The sequence below is a fragment of the Anolis carolinensis genome, chromosome 2 (assembly GCF_035594765.1).
Source record: "Anolis carolinensis isolate JA03-04 chromosome 2, rAnoCar3.1.pri, whole genome shotgun sequence".
In the NCBI taxonomy this organism is placed as follows: domain Eukaryota; kingdom Metazoa; phylum Chordata; class Lepidosauria; order Squamata; family Dactyloidae; genus Anolis; species Anolis carolinensis.
In genome coordinates, this window is record NC_085842.1 from 73436758 (window position 1) to 73462734 (window position 25977).

A 25977-nucleotide genomic window follows, 5' to 3' on the forward strand; every position below is an offset into this window, starting at 1 on the left:
TATCTTAAGATTGCCATCAGATACATTTTTGTATGGTAGGTTCAAACACTCATCAGCTTAGTGTCATGCTCCAATGATGTGCAGTAAGCCATGGACCTTGACTGTTCTAAAATATTTATATGTTCATTTTAGGTTGAAATGCTAGAACGGAAATATGGAGGCCGTCTCATAACTAGACATGCTGCTCGTACTATACAGACTGCATTTCGCCAGTATCAGATGAACAAAAACTTTGAGCGGCTTAGAAGTTCTATGTCTGAAAATCGTATGTCAAGACGCATTGTACTGTCCAATATGAGAATGCAGTTTTCGTTTGAAGGGCCTGAGAAAGTCCATAGTTCCTACTTTGAGGGGAAACAAGTTTCTCTTACAAATGACGGATCAAAATTAGGAGCCCTTGTCCAATCTGAATGTAGTGATCTTGGTGAATCAGCAGCAATGAAATCTCCAGCAGCATCCACTGACTTTGCTGATGCTATAACAGAACTCGAGGATGCATTTTCAAGACAAGTAAAATCTCTTGCAGAGTCAATTGATGATGCACTAAATTGCCGTAGCCTGCACTCTGATGAGGTCCAGATACCAGATCAAGTAAGGAGTCGTGAGCTGGAGCGGGACAGTTGTGGTCAGAGTAAACCAACAAGTCATAATGTGGATCATAGGAAACTTGATGAAATGACTGCATCTTATAGCGATGTTACATTATATATCGATGAGGAAGAACTATCCCCACCACTTCCCCAGTCCGTAGATAGGCCATCAAGTACAGAATCTGATTTAAGGCTTCGGTCAATGAACCCATCTCAAGAGTACTGGTCTATGACACACAAGGATCATAAAATGGACACTGACACAAGTTGCAGGAGTACCCCCTCCTTAGAGTCCCAAGAGCAGAGAATGAGGATGGATCACCTGCCTTTACTAACCATAGAACCACCAAGTGACAGTTCAGTGGACTTAAGTGATCGTTCAGAGAGAGGATCATTAAAGAGACAGAATGCATATGACCGAGGAGTTACTAGTCAGCAAGGTAGCCCAAAACACATCTCACATGGCATCCCCACCAAGATAATAACTCGAGAAGATCAGGAGACTAGACATAGACCAAGACCCATTGACAGCCACTTAGTCATTAATGGCACAGCAAACAGACAAAGCAAATCTGAGTCTGATTACTCTGATGGAGACAACGACAGCATCAACAGCACTTCCAATTCCAATGACACAATAAACTGCAGCTCAGAATCCTCTTCTCGAGACAGCCTAAGGGAACAAACATTGAGCAAGCAAACATACCACAAAGAGACTCGGAATAGTTGGGATTCACCTGCCTTCAGTAATGATGTCATTAGGAAACGTCACTACAGAATTGGACTCAACCTTTTTAATAAGTGAGTATCATGCCTTTTTCTGGGTTTCCTTTCAGTAAAATGTTTTTGGAGGTCCTGTTCCCCCCCCCCCCCCAAAATCTAGGACTCATGTTGTGTGTACAAACTTAGGATAGTTACTATCAATTCAGCTCAGAGTATCTGAAATGCAGTTGTCCCTCCACATTTGTGGTTTTGGCTTTTGTGGATTTCATTATTCACAGTTTTATTTAAAATGTTATCTCTAGGAATCTCTAGGTCGCCCAGTGTGATTCTGTGGTCAGTTGTTTTCTCAGGTAAAAAAAAATCAATTTCATTATTCACAGTTTTTCACTTTCATGGGAATTCTTTGCTCCTAACCCCAGTGAATGTGGACCTCTAGCTGTATTAATAAAATTTGTTACAGGAAAGAATTGGAGTGCTAATACATTTTCTCCGAAGTGCATAGAATCTTAGGCAATCCATGCCATAGCATGGTATTTTATGACTGAGCTTTTAGATAATTTAGCCCCTTTTGTTAACTCCTCCAGTGTAGACAAGACATGGTCTGGTGTGGCATCTGTACTGGCAGACTATGGTTTTGTTCTGCCTTCTGAAACCTGAACTGGAAAACTATGGTTTGACTAGAATCAAAATTCAGGGAGGAAATTGAAGCTTGCATGTAATGGCATAATATACGAACTGGGGCTCACTTGTATACTTTCAACCATGGTTTGCCATTATATATGATATGGCTCACTGCCAAATTCATCACATTCATAAAAATATGACTTCAGATGAGGCATGTTATCTATAACACTGTGAGGTATTTGTGGTCATTACTTGTACTTTCAAATAAATGCAATGGGTCTTCTGGATCCATGGGCTCCAGTTCCATGATTTCCACTCTCCTCATATTAAATGGCAACTACATCAATATGGACATGCTGAGGCTTCATGTTGTTGTCATTTAATAATAGGTGGTGTGATCACATATAATTTTTTCTTATTTGTGAAGAACACTATAGATAGGGTGGGTCTACTGTAATCTGCTCTGCATCATTTGAATAAAAACTTAACTTTTATGAAATTGAATGTTAGAGTAGCATTTTTTCCTTGGGTTATGGCAAAGTGGAATCAAATTATGGATTTTCAAACATATAATGAATTCTTAAACTTAATAAAATCAGATGGTGAATGACATAAATACACATATTATTCACAAAACACAAAGGATGGCTAATGTGGTAAAATACTTATAACACAATATTATTGAGAGGAGGGCAGAATATCCTTAAGATTGAAGTTAAAAACATTTCTCATATTTTCAAGTCTCTCTGACAATTTGAAAAACACATTCCCTGTTTTTTCTTGCATTTGGCAATCTTTAGTGCAAACATAGTAGTGCTTCAACTGACATGTTGTTTAGCTTCTTACAGCAAGCCTTTCCACAATAAATAAATAAATATAATTGCCTCTTTTAATCCCAGGTCCTCATTTTCTTTGGAAAGAGGTTTAAGTAGCATCTTTTTGTGGCACTGTATACCTGACATTTAACAAAATAGCATCCCAGCTCCTACAGACCTGCTTTCACCCAAATGAAACAATAACTTTTTTAAAAGTAACCTGTTTGATGTTAATGTACAATTGGTATACCTGAGCAACTGTGGAGGGACAGGGGACCAAATTAGGACCACTAAAAGACCTTGGAGCAGAGCCTGCTCCCACAAAAAGAAAAGTCAAGTCTGTAAAGACTGGGAAGTCCAGGGGTCAATCAAATGTGGTAAAATGCCTTCCATTCCATTGGAGTGCATTTTGTGACATTCTGGAGCAAATATTGTTGTCCCTTGTGGGTCACATAAATGGCTGTTGGGGCTGCATGTGATTCACAGGCCACTTGGCCCATCTCTACCTTATAGTAAGGAAAATACAAGTAGAAAGTCCCAACCCCTTGCTTGTCTAGATCAGGTCAGAAAAACCTGCCTAAAACTTGTGCAGAGACGCTGCCAGTTAATATCAACAATACTGGCCCATATAGACTACTGCTTTGAATTAGTGTAAAGCAGGGAAGTAAAAAATAAATGCATTCTTGCATTCCTAATTGTGTGAATTAAAAATAATCAAAGTTTTCCTGCATTGAAAAACAGACATCTTCTGTACATCTTGAATTGGTCAAATGTTCACTTTAGTCAAACCATTCAATTTTGTTGAACGTGTAATTATGATTGTGCTGTTTGTCCAGGGAGTTTTCATCAAGTCATATCTGTGTTGCTTTGTTATTGCTGTCTTGTTTTGACACAGATATACCCATCTGAGGTCTTACTAGGATATATATCCCGGACAAGTGGGGAATTCCAGATTACTTTCCTGCCTTATCAATGTGAGACTGTTAATGGATATTTTGTCCCAAGACAATATCCCATATAGTGGAGATAAGGCTTCTTAACATATTGAAGAGGTTTTGTGTATTATTGATGGCTATTAAAGTAGAAGAAATGTGTGCATTTTGTTGATGATGTAATAGGTTTTGAAAAATTATACTAGGAACATTACATAATAAGCCTGTTTGTCTGCAGCATAAATTTTGTCAGTTCATTCTTTCCTGCTCAGTTTACCTGTCTATTTGGTTTCCTTAATCCTAGACACATACTGAATCGTGCATATTTCAGGAATTGGATAGCTAAGTATGAAATGTGAATATGCAATATGTTAGGTATTGTGAATCATACTGGACAATGCATGTATCATTGTTTTATTTATACTCCTATCACTGTGCAATGCTTTTTAATAATCAACACTGGAGTTCTCAATATTTTTTTAGTAAGGTTCCATAAAAATGGAACCTGCATTAAATTGATTTATCATTACAGCCACACTAGAAATCTCCCAACTCAGGCAAGCGGAATAAGCATCACTTTGCTGCATCTGCCTCTCAAAGTAAATAGAGTATAAAGCTTAGAACTTAGTCTTCCCTACTGGTCACTTTTTTAAAGTTGACTCCTGCAGTCCAGTTGAGCACTAGATCTGTGCACAGTCCCCTCTCTCTCTGATTTAAGAGAACAAATATTGCTTCTCTTTAGCCTTGCCATTGTAACCTTGTAAAACCAATGCATAGTTTTGAGACTGTAAAGCCACCTAATATAGTATCTAAGCAGGTTGGGAGAACACAGTACCTGGATAGGACACAGCTTTAGGTGCCTTTGAGCGCACAGATGAGTTGCTTTACATCTGTTGCAATGTTGAATGGTGCAATAATTTCCGCTAGCAGGCTTGGAACCGTGTCTTCTGTCTAGGTGGCTGAACTTTAAATTTATTTGTAACATGACAAATGCATTTCTGCATAAATAACTATACTGAGATGCAACATGAGGCAAAAAGGCCTTTAACAAACATATTTTCACCGATGAGGACTAAAATGGCAGCCACAGACCTGGGCAAAGGCTGTGGGATTATTATTGGGGAATACCTCAGTGAGAAACCTTTTATGAAAAATGCACATTCTCTATTTGGGATTTTTGTGATATAGAGCAAATGAATGGGAAGACATTTTTCTCACTCTGTTGTTATACTGGAACCCAGAATCATCTAATGAAACTTGGTGGAGGGATTCACAACAGAAAAAAGTGGTAAAACTCAGTTTCAGTAGGAGGTAGCCTCCAACTTCAACAGTTTTAAAGGAGGGTTAGTCAGATTAATGTAGGATGGGACTTGTAGTCATAATGTCTGTCTCCAATATCAGAAGTAGTATGTTTCTCAATACTAGTTGCTGGAGAGCACAGTTGAGAGAGTGCTACTGATGGACTCTCTCCCTACTGATGGACTTGGCCAATGGAGGAAGATCATGCTGGCCTAAACAGACCTTTGTCTGATCCAACACAGATCTTATGGTCTAATGATCTGGGCTCCTTTTGCTTCAAACTTGTTCTAGTTGTGTCAGCTTTGGTCTTCAGTAAAACACAAAGGATATATAGAAAAATAAATGTAGGAGATTTTTGTTTTAATATTTTGAAGGACCTGAATGGTAGCCTATTAAGAGCTTAGTAAAAAGAATATTTCCAACATCCATACTCTGTAACAGCAGGATTCAATAGAAACACCACTTGTCACTTTTTCCTTTCAAATAACCAAGGATATGTAAATAGATGAAATGATTCATCATAGCATGAAACAGTTCAGGCAGCATTTGGTGAAAAATACTGTCTCTGTTAACAAATGGATGTAGGGATGCTCTTAGGTCCATTTATAGAGAGTATATAAGCCACCCCAAATGTTGAAAATCTGGCATTCAGAAGGTTGCAGAACCCAGGATTAACTGCTCAGAAATATCTCCAGAAACTAGAATGAAATAATTACATCACTCCTAGCCAATCAGGTCTACTGAGTATTAAATATTCCAAGCACACCATTTGCTATAACAGTGTCATACTAGAATTAGGCAGAATTCTTCTGTAGCAACAATATTAATAGTGCTGATCAGGATATAATCTTGATGTGAATTGTCTTTTGAGGGTAGGGGGTGTTGGCTGGCTATCACAGCTAAGCAACCCTCTCATGATAATTATGCAAGTCAGGATTTGCCAGTTCATGTTTTGTTCCTTGGAATTCAGAGTGGGTGGACTACTCCAGTGAAAAGCAAAGACAGCTGTCTTTTCAGCTATTTAGAGAATGGTAGTTTATTAGTAGTGAACACCCCACAGCAAAAGCTAGAAAGCAGGGTTGAGGCATGTAGAGAATAATTCTAGATAAAGGAGAAAAAAATGTCACAAAAGTAAATGTGTACATTGAGCAAAAACCAATTATAAAGATACTATGTAATCAAGTATCTTAATTTTCTCCTGCCAACCTAGCAGTTCGAAAACATGCAAATGTGAGTAGATCAATAGGTATCGCTATGGCGGGAAGGTAACGGCGCTCCATGCAGTCATGCCGGCCACATGACCTGGAGATGACTTTGGACAACGCCGGCTCTTCGGCTTAGAAATGGAGATGAGCACCAACCCCCAGGGTCGGTCACAACTGGACTTAACGTCAGGGGAAACCTTTACCTTTTTACCTATGTAATCAAGGTAGAGTTGCTATACATCAGCAGCTCTTCTTTTAAAAATCTCTTAAATTGTTATCCAGAAGACAGAGCATAAGGAATAAACTAGAGTTCCAGTGCATAATGTCCTTATAAGAAACAATACTTCACCATTCACTTTCTGGTTTTTTTTTTCAATACGGGATTATTACAAATTGTCCCTGACATCTTATGGCAGATTGATATTTTGTGGCTACCAGCCTTACTGTTTGTTTTGAAATGAGAGAGTAGAAGAGCCATTACTCTTTCTCTCTCCCAGTAGCTTTATTTATTTATTTATTTACAGTATTTATATTCCGCCCTTCTCACCCCGAAGGGGACTCAGGGCGGATCACATTATAACACACATAGGGCAAACATTCAATGCCCATAAACACATCAAACAGAGACTGAGAGACACACGCAGAGGCAAGTTAACCTTCTTCTGAGGGGATGTTCGATTCTGGCCACAGGGGGAGCAGCTGCTTCATCATCCACACTGACGGCACTTCCTCATTCCAGGTCGTAAATTAGTTAATCTTGCCTCCCCACTTTATAAGTGGTACCTTATCTCCTACTTGATAGATGCAACTATCTTTCGGGTTGCTAGGTCAGCAACGAGCAGGGGCTATTTTTTATTTTTAATTGACAGGTGCTCACCCCGCCACGGGCTGGCCTCGAACTCATGACCTTATGGTCAGAGTGATTTAAGGCAGCTACTCAACAGCTGCGCCACAGCCCGGCCCTTTAGCTTTAGGTGCAACATGAAATCATTTATCCATTTAATAGAGTCTAATCTATTTCATACTCTTGAACACCACCCCTCCCAAGCATTGTTGTAATATATTTGCAGGCTCTAGAAGAAAATTTTGTCTGTTACATTTTGTTACATTTTATTGGGACCTTACTAAATGTGTTATCCAACTGTGGCTTTCAAATTTTTGTCTAAAGTACCAATATTTGTGTTCATTTCAAAGTCACTGTTGTCATTAGTATGTACAGTAAAGGAGAAGAGTACCGTATATAACAGACATTTCAAGTGTGGTAAGACATGTCGGTCTGTTGTGGCAAAATTACTTCTGGGATTATATACCAGTCTTTTTGGTAAATATTCAATATTCTTTCAAAGAAGTGCATCTGTCAATACCTTTACCAGTATAATTTCCTGCCTTTCACCTGTTGTTTGTTTTTCTTAATTGGAAATAATTCCTGCTGAGTTGCCTTTGGCTTTTACTTCTGCAGCAATTGTGTGGGAGGCGGGGTTTTATTATTTATTGAACAATTTAGAGAAAGCACAACTATCTTCTTCCTTTTCTTTCCCCATTTCACTTCTGCTGCATTAAGACAATGTAAAATGATAAAAGAAATCAAAAGAGCAAGCTAAATCTAGCTGTGCTGCAAACTAATCTGAGCATTTTTCTTCTGCTTTTCTGGTAATAAAAGAATACAGTTGAATATTTTAGGTTTCTAGACAGTTATTGACTAAATAATGCTGATCTTTTTCTTTTTGAAGTTCACAAATTTTATTTGTGTTTGTTAACTGAATATTTATTCCCGAGCCATCAGTTTCTCCTTTTTCAGGGTTTTTTTGAGATATCTTCTTCTTCTGAACAACTTCCTCTTCCTGTCTCAGGACAATCTGTTCCTTCTCCGTCAAGATCATTTCAATGTGGAAGGGAGAACTCATGTAGGGATTGATGCGGCCATGAGCCTTGTATGTCCTCCTGCACATTTTGGGAGCTTTGTTAACCTGAATGTGTTCAATAACAAGAGAAAATAATCCGTAAAGCTACCAAATATTTGAAGGATGTGACTCTGAAGAAGCAGTGTGTTCCCTTCCTCTGTTACAATGGTGGGGTTGGCAGATGTGCCCAGGCCAAGCAGTGGAGCTGGACACAGGGGTGTTGGCCTAAAAAGAGTGCAGAGTTCCTCCTGCACATGCTCAAAAATGCAGAGAACAATGCTGAGCTCAAGGGTCTGGATGTAGATTCTCTGGTTATTAATAATGATCTTTGAACAAGAAAGACATTTTTAATAGGAGATGGGAGGGCATGCTTTCCCCATCCCAATCAGTTCAGTTTTCTTGCACTGTTGCTCTTCTAGACCAGTTCTTTTTGGGCTACCAGGACTCAGTACTATATTTGTGCCCATTGGCTACAACTTTTCTTTCCTGGAAATTCACTGTGAACCAGCAGCCACTGACTCATAGACTGCTACCAGTCCAGAGACCATTACTTTGAATATCACATGTCTAGAATTGGGGATCATGTTCCCACCTTGAACCCTATATAGGAACATAATAGGCTGGGAGAAGTGGTGCAGATAAGTGATGGGTAAGGAAAAGGTGAAGTACCTCTTATCAGCTTGCTGCTTTTCCACCAAAAATACACACCCTGCATTATTTTTAACTGTTATTCAACTAAGAACTTAGATTTTGTGAAGTAGCTAGGGCTCACATCCGTCTCCAGGCAGCTGTTGGGGCTGTCTCAGTCAAGTTCTAAATTTCCCTTCATGGTCTTGAATTACACTATGTTGAGCTCTCTTAAGGTGCCATGAGAAATTTTACACAGAGAGTGCTTAGTTGCTCACTGCTGATACTTGATAACCTAGCAGTATAGCAGCGTTGGCATTGGAGGGATCCACCAAATTGTGCTTTTTTGACGCCCCTACTTGTGGAACTACATCACATGTTGCACTGTAAAGAAAATAATTTTATATTTAAATCCTTAAATCTTTGGGGTTACACAGTCCACCATTTATTGTTTATTGATAAGAGCAGAATAGTATGGGTGAAAACTCATATGCTAGGGTATTATCCCTGATAATTCCCACTGGTATTTTATTTACCTATCCATTCCATTTGTCCATAAAGTGGAATGGATGAGTAAATAAAATCCAACAGTAACCTTCCATGGCTTTCACCTCCCAGTTTAACAGTTAGCTGTTAATACTTAACATAATATTATCATGTTAAGTATTGTAGTTAATCTTTTATTCTCTCCAGTGAAACCCCTGATATTAGATAAAATGTACCAGTGTGAAAAAAATAGTACAGATGCATGCTTAGACACATTAACCTAAATCCTGTTTTTAGTTCTCTCACTAGAGTAGGCACATTGATTCAGTGGAATTTACTTGTGTGTTGACTCATCATTCAACAGGTTACCAGCCATTCTATATGAAATTACCACTTAGTAATGTATTTCATGTCTTTGCCCACCACAGGAATTATAGCCTGTTCCAATATGAGAGAAGTTTTATTCTGAAGTTGACCAGCAATTGAAAAGATTTAACCAGAATGCACAGCAAAGAATAATGATGTTGTTGCATGTTTTAAATACTTTGCTTCAAAATATGAAACACATTATATTAGACATATATGATCAGCTAGAGAAATAACACCTTCCCCTTCCTTACAGATTTACTATCCTTCATTCATGCCTTCATTCATCTCAGCAATTCAGGTCTCAGTAACACATGCCAAGTCAGCAATTTTTTTTGTGTCACCCTGCCTCACCTGGTGCTTTGCTCACTCTTGTCTGGGGATCCATTCTTCTAGTCAAACTTCTGACACTTTCCGAAGTGGTGCGTTGCTCATCTAACAATAGAGAGGCACTAAGTTAATACACAACAGAACTCTGGGCATCTCGCCAACTGACTCATATACATAGAGGCAAATAAACAAATCAAATTAGGAAAATGACTCAAAGTTCTTAGGACCCCCTTTTTAAAAGAACATTTTGGCATTTTACAAACACTTATACGACTTGTTTGATTTTGGGGTTCAAATGTCTCATGGCTCTTCCTTCCTCTTTTATCCATTGACTGGCTAGGTAATACTAATACTACTCTCTCTTCTTTCACAGATTTCTCATCTATTCTATTTTCTCCCACAATTCCACCAGGGTCTCTCTAAGCTTCCTTTTTTCTGTTAGCCTTGCCCTTTAAAAGTTCTCAACATCTCTGCCTCTACTCCTAATGGATTCACTATCATACCTCTCTTCTGCAACCTCATAGCCCTTGGGTTTCCACGAGTCAACTTTTATCCTTCCATCCTCCATATCTGTACTTTCTTCATGATCTCTTCCAGATGAGTATCACTCCTTCCAGTCTTCCTGTAGTCCTATCCACATTTGCCTGCCACAGTCCTCCTTCATCCACCCATTTCCTTCTCATCACATCCGCCAATCCCTTTTATAGCCAGTCTCATTTCTCACTCCCTCTTGCTTTTTCAGACTTTTTCTTCCTTCGGTCTTCTTTCCTCTCCATTGTCATTTGAATCTTTCTCACCACACTTTCTCCTTTCCCACCATTTTCCTTTCCCTTGTCTTCCCACTGCCCCTTTTTGAATCCCCTTCGTAACTATGCCCACTACCATAATTTCTTTGTTCATTTTTAAAAACAGACATTTTTTAAGAGATAAAGTGGTAATAAAAATATCCATTTCTAATTTGGTCTTTGCCGTTTGCATTTTTCTTTCCTCAGATCAATGTAGTTTCTGGTTACCTGAGAGTTACTATTAAAAACAAAGCCCCATGAATGTTTTGTTTAACAAGGAATACTCAAAGGTAGTCTTGCCAGTTTCTAAGATATAACTACATAAATATATGACTACCATTTCATTCATCTTTATAAAAGGAAATGTTCTAGGTTTTTTTTCTCGGTCTTACTGGGAGAGGAGATTTCCAAAAAATAACTTGCAGAAGGGAAAAATTCCCCCAATTTTCCCATATTTTTTCCAGGCCATTACATATAATCATAGAATCATAGAATAGTAGCGTTGGAAGAGACCTCATGGGCCATCCAGTCCAACCCCCTGCCAAGAAGCAGGAAATCGCATTCAAAGCACCCTAGACAGATGGCCATCCAGCCTCTGCTTAAAAGCTTCCAAAGAAGGAGCCTCCACCACACTCCGGGGCAGAGAGTTCCACTGTCGAACAGCCCTCACAGTGAGGAGGTTCTTCCTGATGTTCAGGTGGAATCTCCTTTCCTGTAGTTTGAAGCCATTGTTCCGTGTCCTAGTCTCCAGGGCAGGAGAAAACAAGCTTGCTCCCTCCTCCCTATGACTTCCCCTCCCATATTTGTACACGGCTATCATGTCTCCTCTCAGCCTTCTCTTCTGCAGGCTAAACATGCCCAGTTCTGGAAGCCGCTCCTCATAGGGCTTGTTCTCCAGACCCCTCTATTCTGCCTTGGCCTGACCAAGGCAGAATAGAGGGGTAGCATGACTTCCCTGGATCTAGATGCTATACCCCTATTTATGCAGGCCAGAATCCCATTGGCTTTTTAGCAGCCACATCACATCTCTAATCTCTGCAAAATATCCCCCTTTCCCTTGTGGGAATAGTAAAGTGTCACGACCCAGGCTGCAGAGCACCAATAACCATACACAGAGGCCAGAATCTATCTAATATCTTTATTGAAGGAATATATAAAGTTAATAAAAACAAGTGTAGAAAATAGTCCAGAATTAGACCTTTCAGGAAAGGTCAGAATTAGTCCAAAAAAGCAATGTCAAATAAGAAATATTAAGGTCCAAAGTTGTAATCCAATAACCGAAACACTCACTTTGCCAAGCAAAGTGAGGGGAGATGACAAGGTCCTTTAGTCCATGAAACTTGAGCGAGGCTAGGAAATACCTTGATACTTGAAACAAGGCTTGAACGTGGAACAAGGTAACTAAGAACAAGAACAAGGTCCGTGGAATAACTTGGTAAAATCCGTGAAACAAGGCAAGGATTGATCCTGGGAAACAAGGCAAGGTCCGTAGATAAACAAAGGCTGGGAAGCAAGGCGAAGGCTGGATAGCAAGGCAAGGCTTGAGCAGGAGCGAGGCTTGAATCGGAGCGCGCTGTCCAGACACAACTCGCTCCGTAGGCTGACGAATTGACTCCGCGAAGTTACTACGCGGGCAAAACACCTAAATAGAGTCTAACTTTCCCGCCGAAGCAGTTCTCTGGGAAACAGAACCGAAAGCTAAACTCTGAGACCAGATGTGAGACTCCCCAAAGATTCTCACGAGAAGCAGTCTTAATTGGCCACATTCTTAGCTGCAATCCTCGCACTCCTGCGCGAAGCTGATTCCAAACTTCTCTGTTGTTTACAAAACTCCCGGCGCAAGAACACGGGAGAAGTAGACTCTGGGCTTGTTTGACATACTTCTGGGAGACAACTTTCCTGCAGGTGCAAGGTTCCCAGATCTGCCTGGGAAAGATCTGGCTGAGAGGAATCCAGTTCAGACTGGGAAGGTAAAAAACCCAAGTTTTCCTCCTCATCAGGAATTACAATGTCCTGAGCAGGACTACAAGGCCCATGGGTCATCACACTATCCCCCTCCTCAAGGCCCCTCCCAAACTGGGGCCCTCTCCCCGAGGCGCGAGGTCGCGGTTTGGTGGGATAGGTCTGATGAAAGCGACGGGTTAGATCAGGAGCATGGACTGTGGAGGCGTCTTCCCAAGAGCGTTCCTCAGGGCCAAAACCCACCCAGTCAATGAGATATTGTAGGCGGCGGCGGTGAAAGCGAGAATCCAAAATGTCCTCAACCTCGAACTCCTCCTCCCCATCCATCAAAACAGGAGGGGGGGCCGGTTGGTCTGTATCAGGTCGCACACCATCCGCCGGAAGGAGCAGGGAACGGTGAAACACTGGGTGAATGCGCATTGAACGCGGAAGTTGGAGTTTGAAAGTCACGGGGTTTAATTGCGCCACCACTGGATAGGGGCCAATGAAACGGGCATCTAACTTCCGGCAAGGGCGGTGGGAGGGCAGAAAGCGAGTGGACAGGAAAACCCGATCTCCTACCTTGATTTCGGGGCCCGGCTGGCGATGTTTGTCAGCGTGGCGTTTATAGTCCTCCTTGGCTTGGTCCAGTTGCTGGAGCAAAAGTTGTTGCACCGCTGTGAGTTCCTGCAGCCAATCCTCTGCTGCGGGAACTTCTGAAGTTTCAATGACAGGGGGGAAGAAACGTGGATGGAAGCCGTAGTTTGCAAAGAACGGCGTTTCTTTTGTAGAAGCTTGAACTCCATTGTTGTAGGCAAACTCAGACAGTGGTAACAGAGAAGCCCAATTGTCCTGTTGATAGTTTACATAACAGCGAAGATACTGCTCCAAAGTGGCATTGGTGCGCTCCGTTTGTCCATCTGTTTGGGGATGATGAGCTGAAGATAAGCGAGAGTCTATGCCCAATAGTTTTTGTAGTGCCTTCCAAAAACGAGAGGTGAATTGAGATCCACGGTCTGTGACTAAACTCTTGGGCAATCCATGTAGTCTGAAAACATGTTGAAGAAATAGATCCGCAGTTTCTTTGGCCGTGGGGAGGCCTTCGCAGGGAATGAAATGGGCTAACTTGGTGAAAAGGTCCACCACCACTAGGATCGTGGTGAATCCACAGGAAGGTGGTAGGTCAGTGATGAAATCCGCGGAAATTATTTCCCATGGGCGAGATGGGGTAGGAAGGGGGTGTAAAAGCCCTGAGGGCTTCTCCCTTCGTATCTTGGAGCGCTGGCATACAGGGCAGGTGTTGACATATTTTTCCACATCCTTGCGGATCTTGGGCCACCAAAAATCCCTTAGGATCAAATGCATAGTTTTAAATAGTCCGAAGTGTCCTGCTGGTTTGCAGTCATGACACAGACGAAGCGCTTTTTCCCTGCCCGGTCCGGGTGGGATATAAACATGATTTCTATAGCAGAGCAGCCCATCTTTAAGCGAAAAGGGAAAATGCAGACCTTGGCGAAGTTGGTCCTGCGCCCAGGCATCTGCTTGCTGACTAGCCCTGATTTCTTGAGCACAGATGGGTCCTGGAGTAGGGGAAGTTGAACCAATGGGAATGGATTTGGTGTTCCCCACCGTGAGCGTGGCAAAGTTCTCGGGTTGTAGCAGTTGGGATTCAAAGGTCTCCTTGCGTCCTGCAGCGTATTCCGGTTTACGTGACAGGGCGTCTGCTTGCTTGGTTTGGGCTGGGGTCACATAATGGATCTGGAAGTTGAAACGTTCAAAGAATAAAGCCCAACGTTGCTGCCTCTGATTTAGTTTGCGGGCAGTTCTTAGATGTTCTAGATTACGATGATCAGTGTGGACTTCAATGGGAAATTTGGCCCCTTCTAGCCAATGTCTCCAAGTTTCAAAGGCTGCCTTTATGGCCAGTAGTTCCTTTTCCCAAATGGTGTAATTCCTCTCTGGTGTGGTTAGTTGACGAGAATAAAAGGCACAGGGGTGGAGGTGATCTCCCACCGGTTGTAAGAGTACAGCCCCAATTGCCACATCAGAGGCGTCCGCTTGCACCACAAAAGGGGTTCCAGGATTTGGGTGCTGTAGAATTGGCTGGGAGGTGAATAGTTTCTTTAGTTGCTGGAACCCTTTCTCTGCTTGATCAGTCCAGCGGAAAGGCTGCTTTCCACGGATGCAGCTAGTGATGGGGTCGGACCAGCGGGCAAAATCTGGAATGAACTTGCGGTAATAGTTCGCGAACCCCAAGAAACGCTGCACCTCTTTCTTGTTAGTTGGCGCCCGCCATTCCAATACTGCTGAAACCTTGGCTGGATCCATGGAAAGCCCTAGAGGCGAGATGCGGTAACCAAGGAAATCTACCTCTCGTAGATCAAAGGCGCATTTTTCCAGCTTGGCATAAAGTCCATGATCCCGCAATCGTTGTAACACCATTTTGACGTGGTTCTCATGTTCTGATTGTGATCTGGAAAACACCAAAAAATCGTCCAGGTAGATTATCAAGAACCTGTCTAGATAGTCCTGAAAAATGTCATTGACAAAATGCTGGAACGTTGCGGGGGCTCCGCATAAACCGAAATTCATAACTCGGGACTCAAATAATCCGAATTTGGTCTGGAAGGCGGTCTTCCACTCGTCCCCTTCCCTGATGCGAACTAAGTTGTAAGCCCCCCGAAGATCCAGCTTGGTGTAAACCTTGGCTCCTCGAAGCCGATCCAGTAGATCCGAGATTAAGGGCAGGGGATAGCTGTTCCGCTTGGTGATATTGTTCAATGCTCTGTAGTCCACCACCAAGCGTAGTTCCCCTGACTTCTTCTTCACAAACATCACTGGGGAGGCGGCTGGGGATTGAGAGGGTCTGATGAATCCCTTGCGAAGGTTTGTCTCTAGGAATTCCCTGAGAGCTTCTTGCTCTGGTTCAGTCAGGGAGTAGAGATGCCCTCGCGGGATCGGGGCCCCCTCCACCAAGTCAATGGCACAGTCATAAGGTCTATGTGGGGGTAATTTTTCGGCTTCTTTCTCATTGAATACATCCCAATACTCGGAGTACTTCTTTGGCAAGGTGATGATGGGCTCGGTGTCTGTGGCATGGCATACCTTGGCTACGAGGCAATGGTTTTGGCAGTACGGTGAAGCAAACTGCAGTTCTCTGTTGGACCAGGAGATGTTAGGGTCGTGGAGAGTCAGCCATGGAATTCCCAAAATCACAGGGAAATGGGGAACCTCGGTAACAAAGAAGGAAATCTCTTCCATATGTTCCCTTATCCACATCCTGGTGGGTTCCGACCACTGACTTACGGGGCCCGTCTTGAGGGGACGGCCGTCTATGGCTTGCACCACACGGGCATTCTTGAAATCATGATATTGTAATCCCAGAGAGTCGGCATACTCTCTATCGATGAAATTGTTGGTAGCTCCAGAGTCTATCATGGCGTGGATCATGACGGGTCCCCTTTTTGCTGACCATAATGTGACCACGAGAAGGAACAGGACCCCGGTTGGCGGCTCTTGGATGGATTTTTTGACCGGGTTGGCGAGCCTCTCTACACCCGGTCGTTGGCTTCCCCCGCCGGCTGTGTGCCAGTCGGCTCAGAGGCCTTCGTCTCCGTGGAGGACGCCGCCGCAAGACGGGCGGCAGGCTTCCCTTTGGCTGGGCACTCTCTGGCGAAGTGGCCCCCGTTCCCGCAGTACCAGCAGAGGTTTAAGCGTTGACGACGGGCCTTCTCGGCGGCATCTAGTCTGGGACGCACATTGCCCAACTGCATCGGCACCTCCTCGCCTCCTCTGGGGTATGGGGTTGGCGGTGGGGGTCTCCACACCGGACGTGGCTGAACGCTGGCGGGAGCGGGGGGTTTTGCCCCGGCTCTACTGCCCTGGCCTCGAACCCACTGTTTCCTGTTGGCAATCATGACTTCAGCCCGTAGACATTGATCAATGAGTGCCTCGAGGGTCTGGGGAGGATCCACCTTGGAGATTTCTTCCAGCATTTCAATGTTGAGACCCTCCCGGAATTGTCCCCTGAGGGCTACATCGTTCCAGCCGGTGTTGTGGGCCAGCACTCGGAACTCGGCTATATACTGAGACATAGGTCTGTCTCCTTGGAAAAGACGACGGAGTTTGTGACCGGCTGCCTCCAAATTGTCCTCGATTCCCCAAGTCTCCTTGAGGTGGTCCAAGAAGTGTTGTGCTGATCTTAGGTGTGGAGAGGTTTGGTCGAACAGTGCCGTCGCCCAGCTGGCCGCTGGCCCGTCTAGAAGACTGTAAACCCATGCCACTTTGATGTCTTCTTGGGGAAACTCGGCAGCACGGGCCTCTAGATAAGCTTGACATTGGCGACGGAAGACATGAACCTTAGAAGCTTCTCCAGTAAACTTGGTTGGCAACGCCATGGCCGGGAGACGAGCTCCGCGTTCCTTCAAACCCCTTATTTCTCCATCCTGTGCATTGAGCTTATCACGGATTCGGTCCACCTCTTCCTTGTCGATGGTGTAGGTAATCGGCTGGCCGCTCGGCCCAGGTACGACTCCGGTAGACATTCTGGCCGAGGTTAATTGGTGCTTAGGGTGGCGGAGTCAAACTGTCACGACCCAGGCTGCAGAGCACCAATAACCATACACAGAGGCCAGAATCTATCTAATATCTTTATTGAAGGAATATATAAAGTTAATAAAAACAAGTGTAGAAAATAGTCCAGAATTAGACCTTTCAGGAAAGGTCAGAATTAGTCCAAAAAAGCAATGTCAAATAAGAAATATTAAGGTCCAAAGTTGTAATCCAATAACCGAAACACTCACTTTGCCAAGCAAAGTGAGGGGAGATGACAAGGTCCTTTAGTCCATGAAACTTGAGCGAGGCTAGGAAATACCTTGATACTTGAAACAAGGCTTGAACGTGGAACAAGGTAACTAAGAACAAGAACAAGGTCCGTGGAATAACTTGGTAAAATCCGTGAAACAAGGCAAGGATTGATCCTGGGAAACAAGGCAAGGTCCGTAGATAAACAAAGGCTGGGAAGCAAGGCGAAGGCTGGATAGCAAGGCAAGGCTTGAGCAGGAGCGAGGCTTGAATCGGAGCGCGCTGTCCAGACACAACTCGCTCCGTAGGCTGACGAATTGACTCCGCGAAGTTACTACGCGGGCAAAACACCTAAATAGAGTCTAACTTTCCCGCCGAAGCAGTTCTCTGGGAAACAGAACCGAAAGCTAAACTCTGAGACCAGATGTGAGACTCCCCAAAGATTCTCACGAGAAGCAGTCTTAATTGGCCACATTCTTAGCTGCAATCCTCGCACTCCTGCGCGAAGCTGATTCCAAACTTCTCTGTTGTTTACAAAACTCCCGGCGCAAGAACACGGGAGAAGTAGACTCTGGGCTTGTTTGACATACTTCTGGGAGACAACTTTCCTGCAGGTGCAAGGTTCCCAGATCTGCCTGGGAAAGATCTGGCTGAGAGGAATCCAGTTCAGACTGGGAAGGTAAAAAACCCAAGTTTTCCTCCTCATCAGGAATTACAATGTCCTGAGCAGGACTACAAGGCCCATGGGTCATCACATAAAGCAGGCTTCACCTCAGGTGACATGTTTATATTTTCTTCATTGTCTTGTAAATTAACATATATACAGAATGGGTCAAAATTCACAAAGGCATCTAATATTTTAATAACTTTTTGAATTTTTTGAAAAAGATTTTACATGCAATGCAATGTAATTTTATTTCCTATATATACTGTATATGATGCTATGGTGTTGTAAATTAAAAAACAAAAATAAAGGAGTTATTAGATACTGAATCCTCTTTGTGATTTTTTGCCCATTCTGTGTAAACAAATATGATTTTAAAAATTCCTTAGAGGTACAAGAAACCACTGCTGAGGATTATTATATGAGGGACAGTGTAAAGCCGGAGTCAAGATCCTCAAGTTCAGATCAATCCCCGGAAAGCTGAAATGTAATAGAATCCACTGTCTTCAAACAAAGCTTTATAAATTCTTTCTAAAGATGCACAGATGGTAGATCTATGAAGAGTCTGCATGTTGATAGGGTTAAGACTGAAGTACAATGATGCATATTGCTAAATAAGCTCTAAATGTAAATCTCTCTCCAAAACCATCCTCATCTACCTACCTGCTTTTGGTGTGGAGTGGGGGAAATTAATGAGCACTTGAGTTAATCAAAGTCCACACTGAATCAAAAGCTGTGTTACATGGTGCATCTCCAGAACTGGGGGCACTGCTAGTACAAATAGGTTGTTGTTATAGAACCAAGAAATCCAGACAGGGAGTAATAATTCTGCAATGTGATTGAGAAGCCTAGCTTTTGCAGTGCAATCCTAAGCATGGTTGTTGTATGTCTTTCGGGCTGTGTGGCCATGTTCCAGAAGCATTCTCTCCTGACGTTTCGCCCACATCTATGGCAGGCATCCTCAGAGGTTGTCTGAGGATGCCTGCCATAGATGTGGGCGAAACGTCAGGAGAGAATGCTTCTGGAACATGGCCACACAGCCCGAAAGACATACAACAATCCTAAGCATGTTTATTCAGAAATAAATCATTCTGCCTTGATACAGCTTTGTTCCCTAGAAAGTGTGCTTAGGATTGCATCCTTGTTTTCTTCTGCTTACTCAGAGGAAAGCAATGTTTGGTTTGAACAAAGAAAATATTGTTTCAGTTTGCCCATGGATTAATAGCATATTATTTTATTACCACTTGAGAGCTTCCAGGCAGGTTGATTTTAAGATGAGATAATGTCATTTTTCACTATGCTCACTTGTGCGAGGAAAATGTGTATTTCTTTTACTTATCAGGCATTAATTTTTTACTACTATAGTACTGCAGACTAAGCAAGCTGTACAATTTAGTAATGTTTTTCAATAACTGCATGAGGAAAACATTGTGGTTGCATGACTGTATTGGTTTAAAAATAGGAAGGTCACCTTGTTCCTGGAAACTAATTTCACTTGTTTCCACAAGAGACTGCATTTTTGATCTGCAAAACTGGAAAGCTTTTTTATAAATCTGTTTGAAAATGGAGAAAAGCAATGAAAATACTGAATTGCAGATACAGCTATGCTATATACAAGGTACAAGCCTTATGCCATTATATGGTGGCAGAGTCATCCATTATCTCTGTATGCTCTCACGACTTCTATATCACTTCAGCATTTGTTATTAAACTCTATTAAACTTTGTATGTTTTGATCACTCAAACCATGGCTAAGAACTGATTCTGGAGGGAATCATGCAGCCCTCCAGATGTTGTTGAACTGCAACTCCCAAAATCCTTTATCAGCATGGCCAATGGGGAGGAAAGCATGATTCTTATCTCTGATTTTTTGAAAGTTGGGTCCAAGACTTGTGTATGCATGGATCTCTCTTCCCATTATCATTCCCTCTTCCCCTTGTTTTTTCGGCTTGATAAAATATTGCTGTGCTATCTAAAACCAACAGAATATGGTCTAAGTGATCCCTGCAAACCAATCTATGTTTTAGTCCTTTTTAGATGGGACCACTCAAACCACAGGTGTCTGTTTAAGATAACACAGCAACTATTGTTTCACAACAATGTAGGAAATGTGTTAAAATGGGGAAGAGAGGCACAGAAGATTTTTGTAATCATGCAAATTGTTCTGAAAGTGAGACTCTTGATATCTGCACACAGATAGTGTAAGTAAGGAATTATACATACAGTTGGTATTCTGTATTTGCGAGTTTGATTTTTGAGGATTCAGTTATTTGCGTATTTAATTGAAATGTTCTCTCTAGGAATTGATGCCCCCCAATGCGATCTAGTGGAAGCTGGCCATAGCATCGTGCTGAAGGACCTAGAAATTCATAGAGATAGATTCTCACATGTAAAAAAAGTAATTGTATATTTATTGAGATTTATATAATACCAATAGACAAGAAGTACACTTTTAAAATATCTGGGTTTTTATTAACGGTTTGACAGGAGACCTGTGCTCCTAACCACAGTGAATATGGAGAGTAGACTATACAGTCAATGCATTACTTATTTGTATCTTTATAGTCAACCCTACACTTGACAAATTCCGGGCCGCTTACAATAGAATCAAACAACAATAACACTAATTTAGAAGACTAAAATATATGCATCTATGTATTAATTAAGCTTAGACTATTAAAAACCATTTGAAATAATGCTAATCATAGCACATGTGTAAATTGAATAAAATTAGTTTGGCTCCAAAGGCTTTAATAAAAAGCCATGTTTTGTCTTGGCACCAGAATTGCATCAGAGTTGGCTGCAGCTGAGTGTCGAAAAGGGAAGCATTCCAGAAATGGGTTAGCATTGCAAGGAAAAGATTTCCCTTGTTCTCCCACAATGTATTGCCCCCAGAAGTGGCAGATTACTCAGGGATTATCTTAGATAGTAAAATATAGAACATGAGATTCAAGGTTATAAATTAATATGGGTAGCAACAGCTTTTCCAATGTTTTGAACAGTAACGTGAATCAGTATGGCCATTGGTGAGGACTGTGGGAATTAAAGTCCGGAGGGTAATCATTGTATTAAGTATCCAATAATAAATAAGACCCAGGGGCTATCTAAATACTACTTGAAATAACTTATTTCAATAATAATAATAATAATAATAATAATAATAATAATAATAATAACAATAATAATAATAATAACAACAACAACAAGCTTACAACAAGAATATGACAACTTAGCATACAATACACACGATCCACTAAAAAAAAGAGATTTAAAAACAATGCAATACAAGATAAAAACAACATAATGGTTACTTTAAAAGCCAGAACATCAAATTGTTCTGCACAGCAGAGGGTGACTAATACATCATTCCACCTGGTCCAAGAATAGAATCAAAATGAGTAAAGAAGGAACAAGGGAACAATTTCACTTAAAGTGCTATAGCATGTAGAGTGAGGAACAAGATAGAGTGCCATTAAGGTTGTAAACAAAGAGTAGATACCAAGTCAGATGGGCTATTTATTCAAACGCGCTCCGGAACATCCATGTCTTCAGTTGACAGCAAAAGATGGGCAATGACAGAGCTAACTTGATCTCCCTGGGAAGAGAGTTCCAAAGCCGGGGGGCCACCACAAGAAGGCTCTCTCCTTCGTCCCCGCCAGCCGCACTTGAGACAGGGGCAGGAGCGAGAGAAGAGCCTCATCAGATGATCTTAAGGCCCATGTAGGTTCATCTGGGAGGAAGCAATCGCGGATATAGGCAGGTCCTGAACCGTTTAAGGCTGTATAGGTGATAACCTGCACCTTGAATTGGGCCCGGAAACTTATTGGTAGCCAGTGGAGCTGCTTGAATAGGGAGGTGGACCGCTCCCTATAGCTTGTTCCCGTTATTAACCTGGCCACTGATCTTTATACCAACTGTAGTTTCCGAACTGTCTTCAAAGGCAGCCCCACGTAGAGCTTTCTACTCCTCACTTACGTTCACTTGTGATTTAATGTTTGAATTTGCGAGTGTATACTTGTGTAATATTTGAAATATTATGTTCCGCTTTGAATTGGTAAAGTTTACTTTAAATATAAATGTTAAGTTCAATTCATAAATCCTGTAATCTCATGCATGAAATACAGTATGTAGTAATTAGGAAGAAACAATAGAACCAGCCTATTGGGACCAGAGATGAGTTTTTATCTTCACCAGTAAGTATAAATCACTGCAGAAAGCCTTTGTTGCCCTGCATGGAGATATAGCCATGGGATTGTTCTACATTCAGAACTTCAGTGGATATAACTGGGCTTAAGTGAGGATTTATGTCTTTATTGCAGAATTTCAGAAAAATAGTTGTGATGCTACGTTTCTCATACATGTGACTTACATTTTAAATGCCACCTAGTTACAAAGTGAATTTCAAAAAAGCAATTTATTCCTTTTTTGAACCAAAAAAAGATCAGTTATAAGATTCTGGCATGGTTTAAGGTCACACAAAGAACCTTAACAGAGGTGGGTTCATGTGGATTTTGCCCACCTGTCTGTAAAGTTTTTGGTGCATGTTTAGAGACAGACAGACAGACAGACATGAGAATATGAATTTCTCATTAGCAACCAGAGGTGTTTTTCAGGACAGTGCATTAGCTGCAAAAATAGTGCATCACAGGAAATATATGTTATGTAAAGTTAGGTCCTTACTTCCAGAAACTCAGTTCAAAGCCTATTGAGTCTTACCATAGCAACATTCCACTGAGTTATGATTATCATCTTAACATTGCAATAGTAACCTAAATATGCTTTATCAAATTTCCCACATTTGTAAATCTAATAAAAGGATGACTTTGACTAGAACATGCATTTTATTTCTGTCTTAAGCCACACTGGCAACATCCAGAAGCTGCCCATGAAGAAGCGGCACCATATAAAACCTAGTTTTTGCCCCATTCAGGACCTATGGGGTCCTGAATAGAAACTGGGGGGCAAGCAGGCACGTGGCTGTATTAGTTTGCAGCAGCACAAAATTAAGAGCCTTGTGGCACTTTACAGGCTAGCAAATATATTTGCTACATACACTTTTGTATGAATCACTTTTGTTGATTCTAGCCCACTTCCTGTATTGCAGTGAAGCACAATTCAAACTGGTTGTTACGTATAAAGATGCTCAAGTCCATATAGCAGTTTCATAAGTGCATAGTGACATCACTTTTTGCTCCTTCCATCTCATGTCTTACTATCACTGTAAAGCAGAATTCACCAAGTATTGGATTGTTCACCTACTGATAGGGAATGTATACTGCAATTAGACTGTCTTGAGACAGGTTAATTTTACCCTACTGATGAGCGCAGTTGCACATTGAACAACTCCTTTACAAATCTACAAATTCTTTGAGATCTGCTGGGTGGGAAATCTCTCTGTCCCGCCACCTTCAGAGGTACATCTGGTGGGAACATGAGAGGAGGTCTTCTCATTGGCTGCTGCCTCCATGCTCACAAACCCTTTTCCCAGATGAGTTAGACTGATGTTTTGTTTACGCAGACAAATAAAAACTTTTCTTTTTCAACAGGTGTTTGATGAGTGGCTATATAAGGCCCATCTTATACAATATGCTGGATATTGCTAATTGTTGTGGTACCGTGTGTGTTAAATAATGTGTGTTTCAATCTGGTTTTAACTTTTTATATTGTTTAATCTTGTTTTAAGTTTTGTATCTTGTGGATTTTTAATAATGTTTTATTTCATTGTTGTAAGCTTTCTGGGAATTGTGAGGAAATGGTGGGATAGAAATAAATATCCTCCTCCTCATCAGAAATGGGCAGCAGCCCAGAAAAGCTTCTGCACAATAAAACTTCTTGTCAGATGCGGAAAATTGTGTGGGAACCAGGAGCCAGTTTTCCTCTCCAGAACTCCTTCAGGTTACAAACCCCCCACAGCAAGCCCAAATACTTATGATTTCTTCTACAATCCCTCTCAAAATAGCAACAGGAAATCACCTTTTGCCATTTCAGATGTACTGCAAAATTGAAGTATTTGGGGTTATACAGTGTTTAGAGTACCTGTGACCAGGCCTGTAGCGAGGGGGCGGTTTTAGGGGTTCAACCCCCCCCCCCCCGAAATTTTTCAGGTTATAAAAAAAACCTGGTTTACTCATGAATTTTAACTGGTTAATCAAATCCCCATGCTAAGTCTATGAGACACAAAACATTAAGAGCCCCTCCAGGCACTATCTCAAGCAGATATTGACAGGTTTGTAGTGGGGAGGGGTGTGTGCTAGGGGTTAAACCCCCTCCCCCCCGAAATTTTCAACCCCCCCCCCCCCCCGAAAAAAATTTCTGGCTACGGCCCTGCCTGTGACCATGTGTTTTATATATTTTCACATGTTTGAGGGGATTTTTTGTATGATTTGGAGGTAAATTTTGTCCCAAAATCATACTGGGTTTTTTTTCTAGTGTGTTTGGGGGCTTTGCTGGGAATGGTAGGGGGATTCAGGGCTGGAAGAACTGAATTCTGTGCCGTCACTGTGTTACCTCTTCCCTGATGGTGCCAATGGAGAAAGATGAAGTAATTCAAACATAAACTCTTGTGACTAGCAAGTCATAATAATTTCAATGTTTTCTGTTCTAGATAAGACATATATATCTTTATTAAAGAATTAAAATGTTGCACATGTTTCCCATAGTTCGCTTAGTATTGTAGCACTCTGGATTCTTGAAGTAACACTAATTTTACTTTAGAGCAGGGATGGACAAAAGTACACACATGGCTCTTTTGACCCCTAAATGCAACCCGCAGAACACCCCCCCCAAAGACCCCCACTTAAAAAAAATCTGATTGATCTTGGAGTGATGTTTGCCTCCAAACTGCTCGAATCGCCTCTGAACCCTCCCACCTCTCTAAAACAGAGAAAAATGGCCAAAATAGTACCCAGAAGTGACATTGTGTCATTCCAGCCATGTTGAAATTGCTGTGGGGAGAGAAAATGAGAAATTTTTGAACTTGCATTCTTTTCTTTAGAAAACCTGAAAAAGGAGTTCAGTACCTGATTGAGAGGGGGTTTGTGCCAGATACACCTGTTGGAGTGGCCCACTTTCTTCTGCAGAGAAAAGGGCTCAGCAGACAGATGATTGGAGAATTCCTCGGAAATCGTCAAAAGCAGTTCAACCGAGATGTATTAGAGTAAGTACCAAGTACTAAGGATTGCAATAGCTTTGCATGAGTCCTGAGGCTTCAAAAGGAGCTAATGTTCACTGTCTATTTTGTGCATGAGCTAAAAGAAATTGCAGAGAGGAACTGCTAAATGCTGCAAAAATTAAGCAGAAAAATGTGAAAAAAATATTTTTCATTACCGTACTTTTATGGCTGTGGACACAAATCAGCAACACTAATCTAGAAGAATGTTTGTCATGGCTTGTCAGCTATATGTTTGCTTAGAATGCATGTGACAGGTTTACCCAGATGGAAATTGTCAATTAATTATGAGTCTTTTGTTGTTGCTTGAAGTATGATAAAATTCATTTTTAAAAACAAAGTGCTAGACTCTGCTGCCATACAAAAAGAAGATACTACTGTATCAAACTATAGTAGTCATTTAGCTCCTCTTAAAGGAGCCCCTGGTGGCACAATGGGAGAACTTGTGCTGGCAGAACTGCTGACCTGAAGGTTGGGTTGCTGATCTGAAGAATGGCAAAATATCAACAAAAAGAGAAACATCCGGGCGTCTCCTGAGCAACGTCCTTGCAGACGGCCAATTCTTTCACACCAAAAGTGACTTGCAATTTCTGAAGTCAGTCCTGACATGAAAAAAAAGTTCCTCTTAAACGAAGATAATTTTCTTTTCTCATTTGAAAAATTAAACAAAAAACAAGTTAAGCAAACAACACAGAAGTAGAATAGTGAATGAAAACAC

The 25977-nt window shown here is 41.7% G+C and overlaps 1 protein-coding gene and 1 long non-coding RNA gene across 17 annotated transcripts in view; one reads left to right on the forward strand and one right to left on the reverse strand.

Moving 5' to 3' along the window:
• The window catches only part of iqsec1 (IQ motif and Sec7 domain ArfGEF 1), a 453315-nt gene that overhangs the window by 382922 nt on the left and 44416 nt on the right, over window positions 1-25977 (forward strand). For all 16 annotated transcript variants that reach the window (XM_062973848.1, XM_062973849.1, XM_062973836.1 and 13 more), the window contains 2 exons: window positions 133-1391; window positions 25086-25247. In XM_062973848.1, the coding sequence (XP_062829918.1) occupies window positions 133-1391; window positions 25086-25247 (1421 nt within the window). The remainder of the gene's footprint in view (window positions 1-132; window positions 1392-25085; window positions 25248-25977) is intronic.
• The window catches only part of LOC134297104 (uncharacterized), a 71780-nt gene continuing 53706 nt past the window's right edge, over window positions 7904-25977 (reverse strand). Inside the window, exons 2-3 of the long non-coding RNA XR_010003840.1 lie at window positions 9923-10003; window positions 7904-8155 (exon numbers count right to left, since the gene is read on the reverse strand). This is a non-coding gene — a long non-coding RNA (uncharacterized LOC134297104). The remainder of the gene's footprint in view (window positions 8156-9922; window positions 10004-25977) is intronic.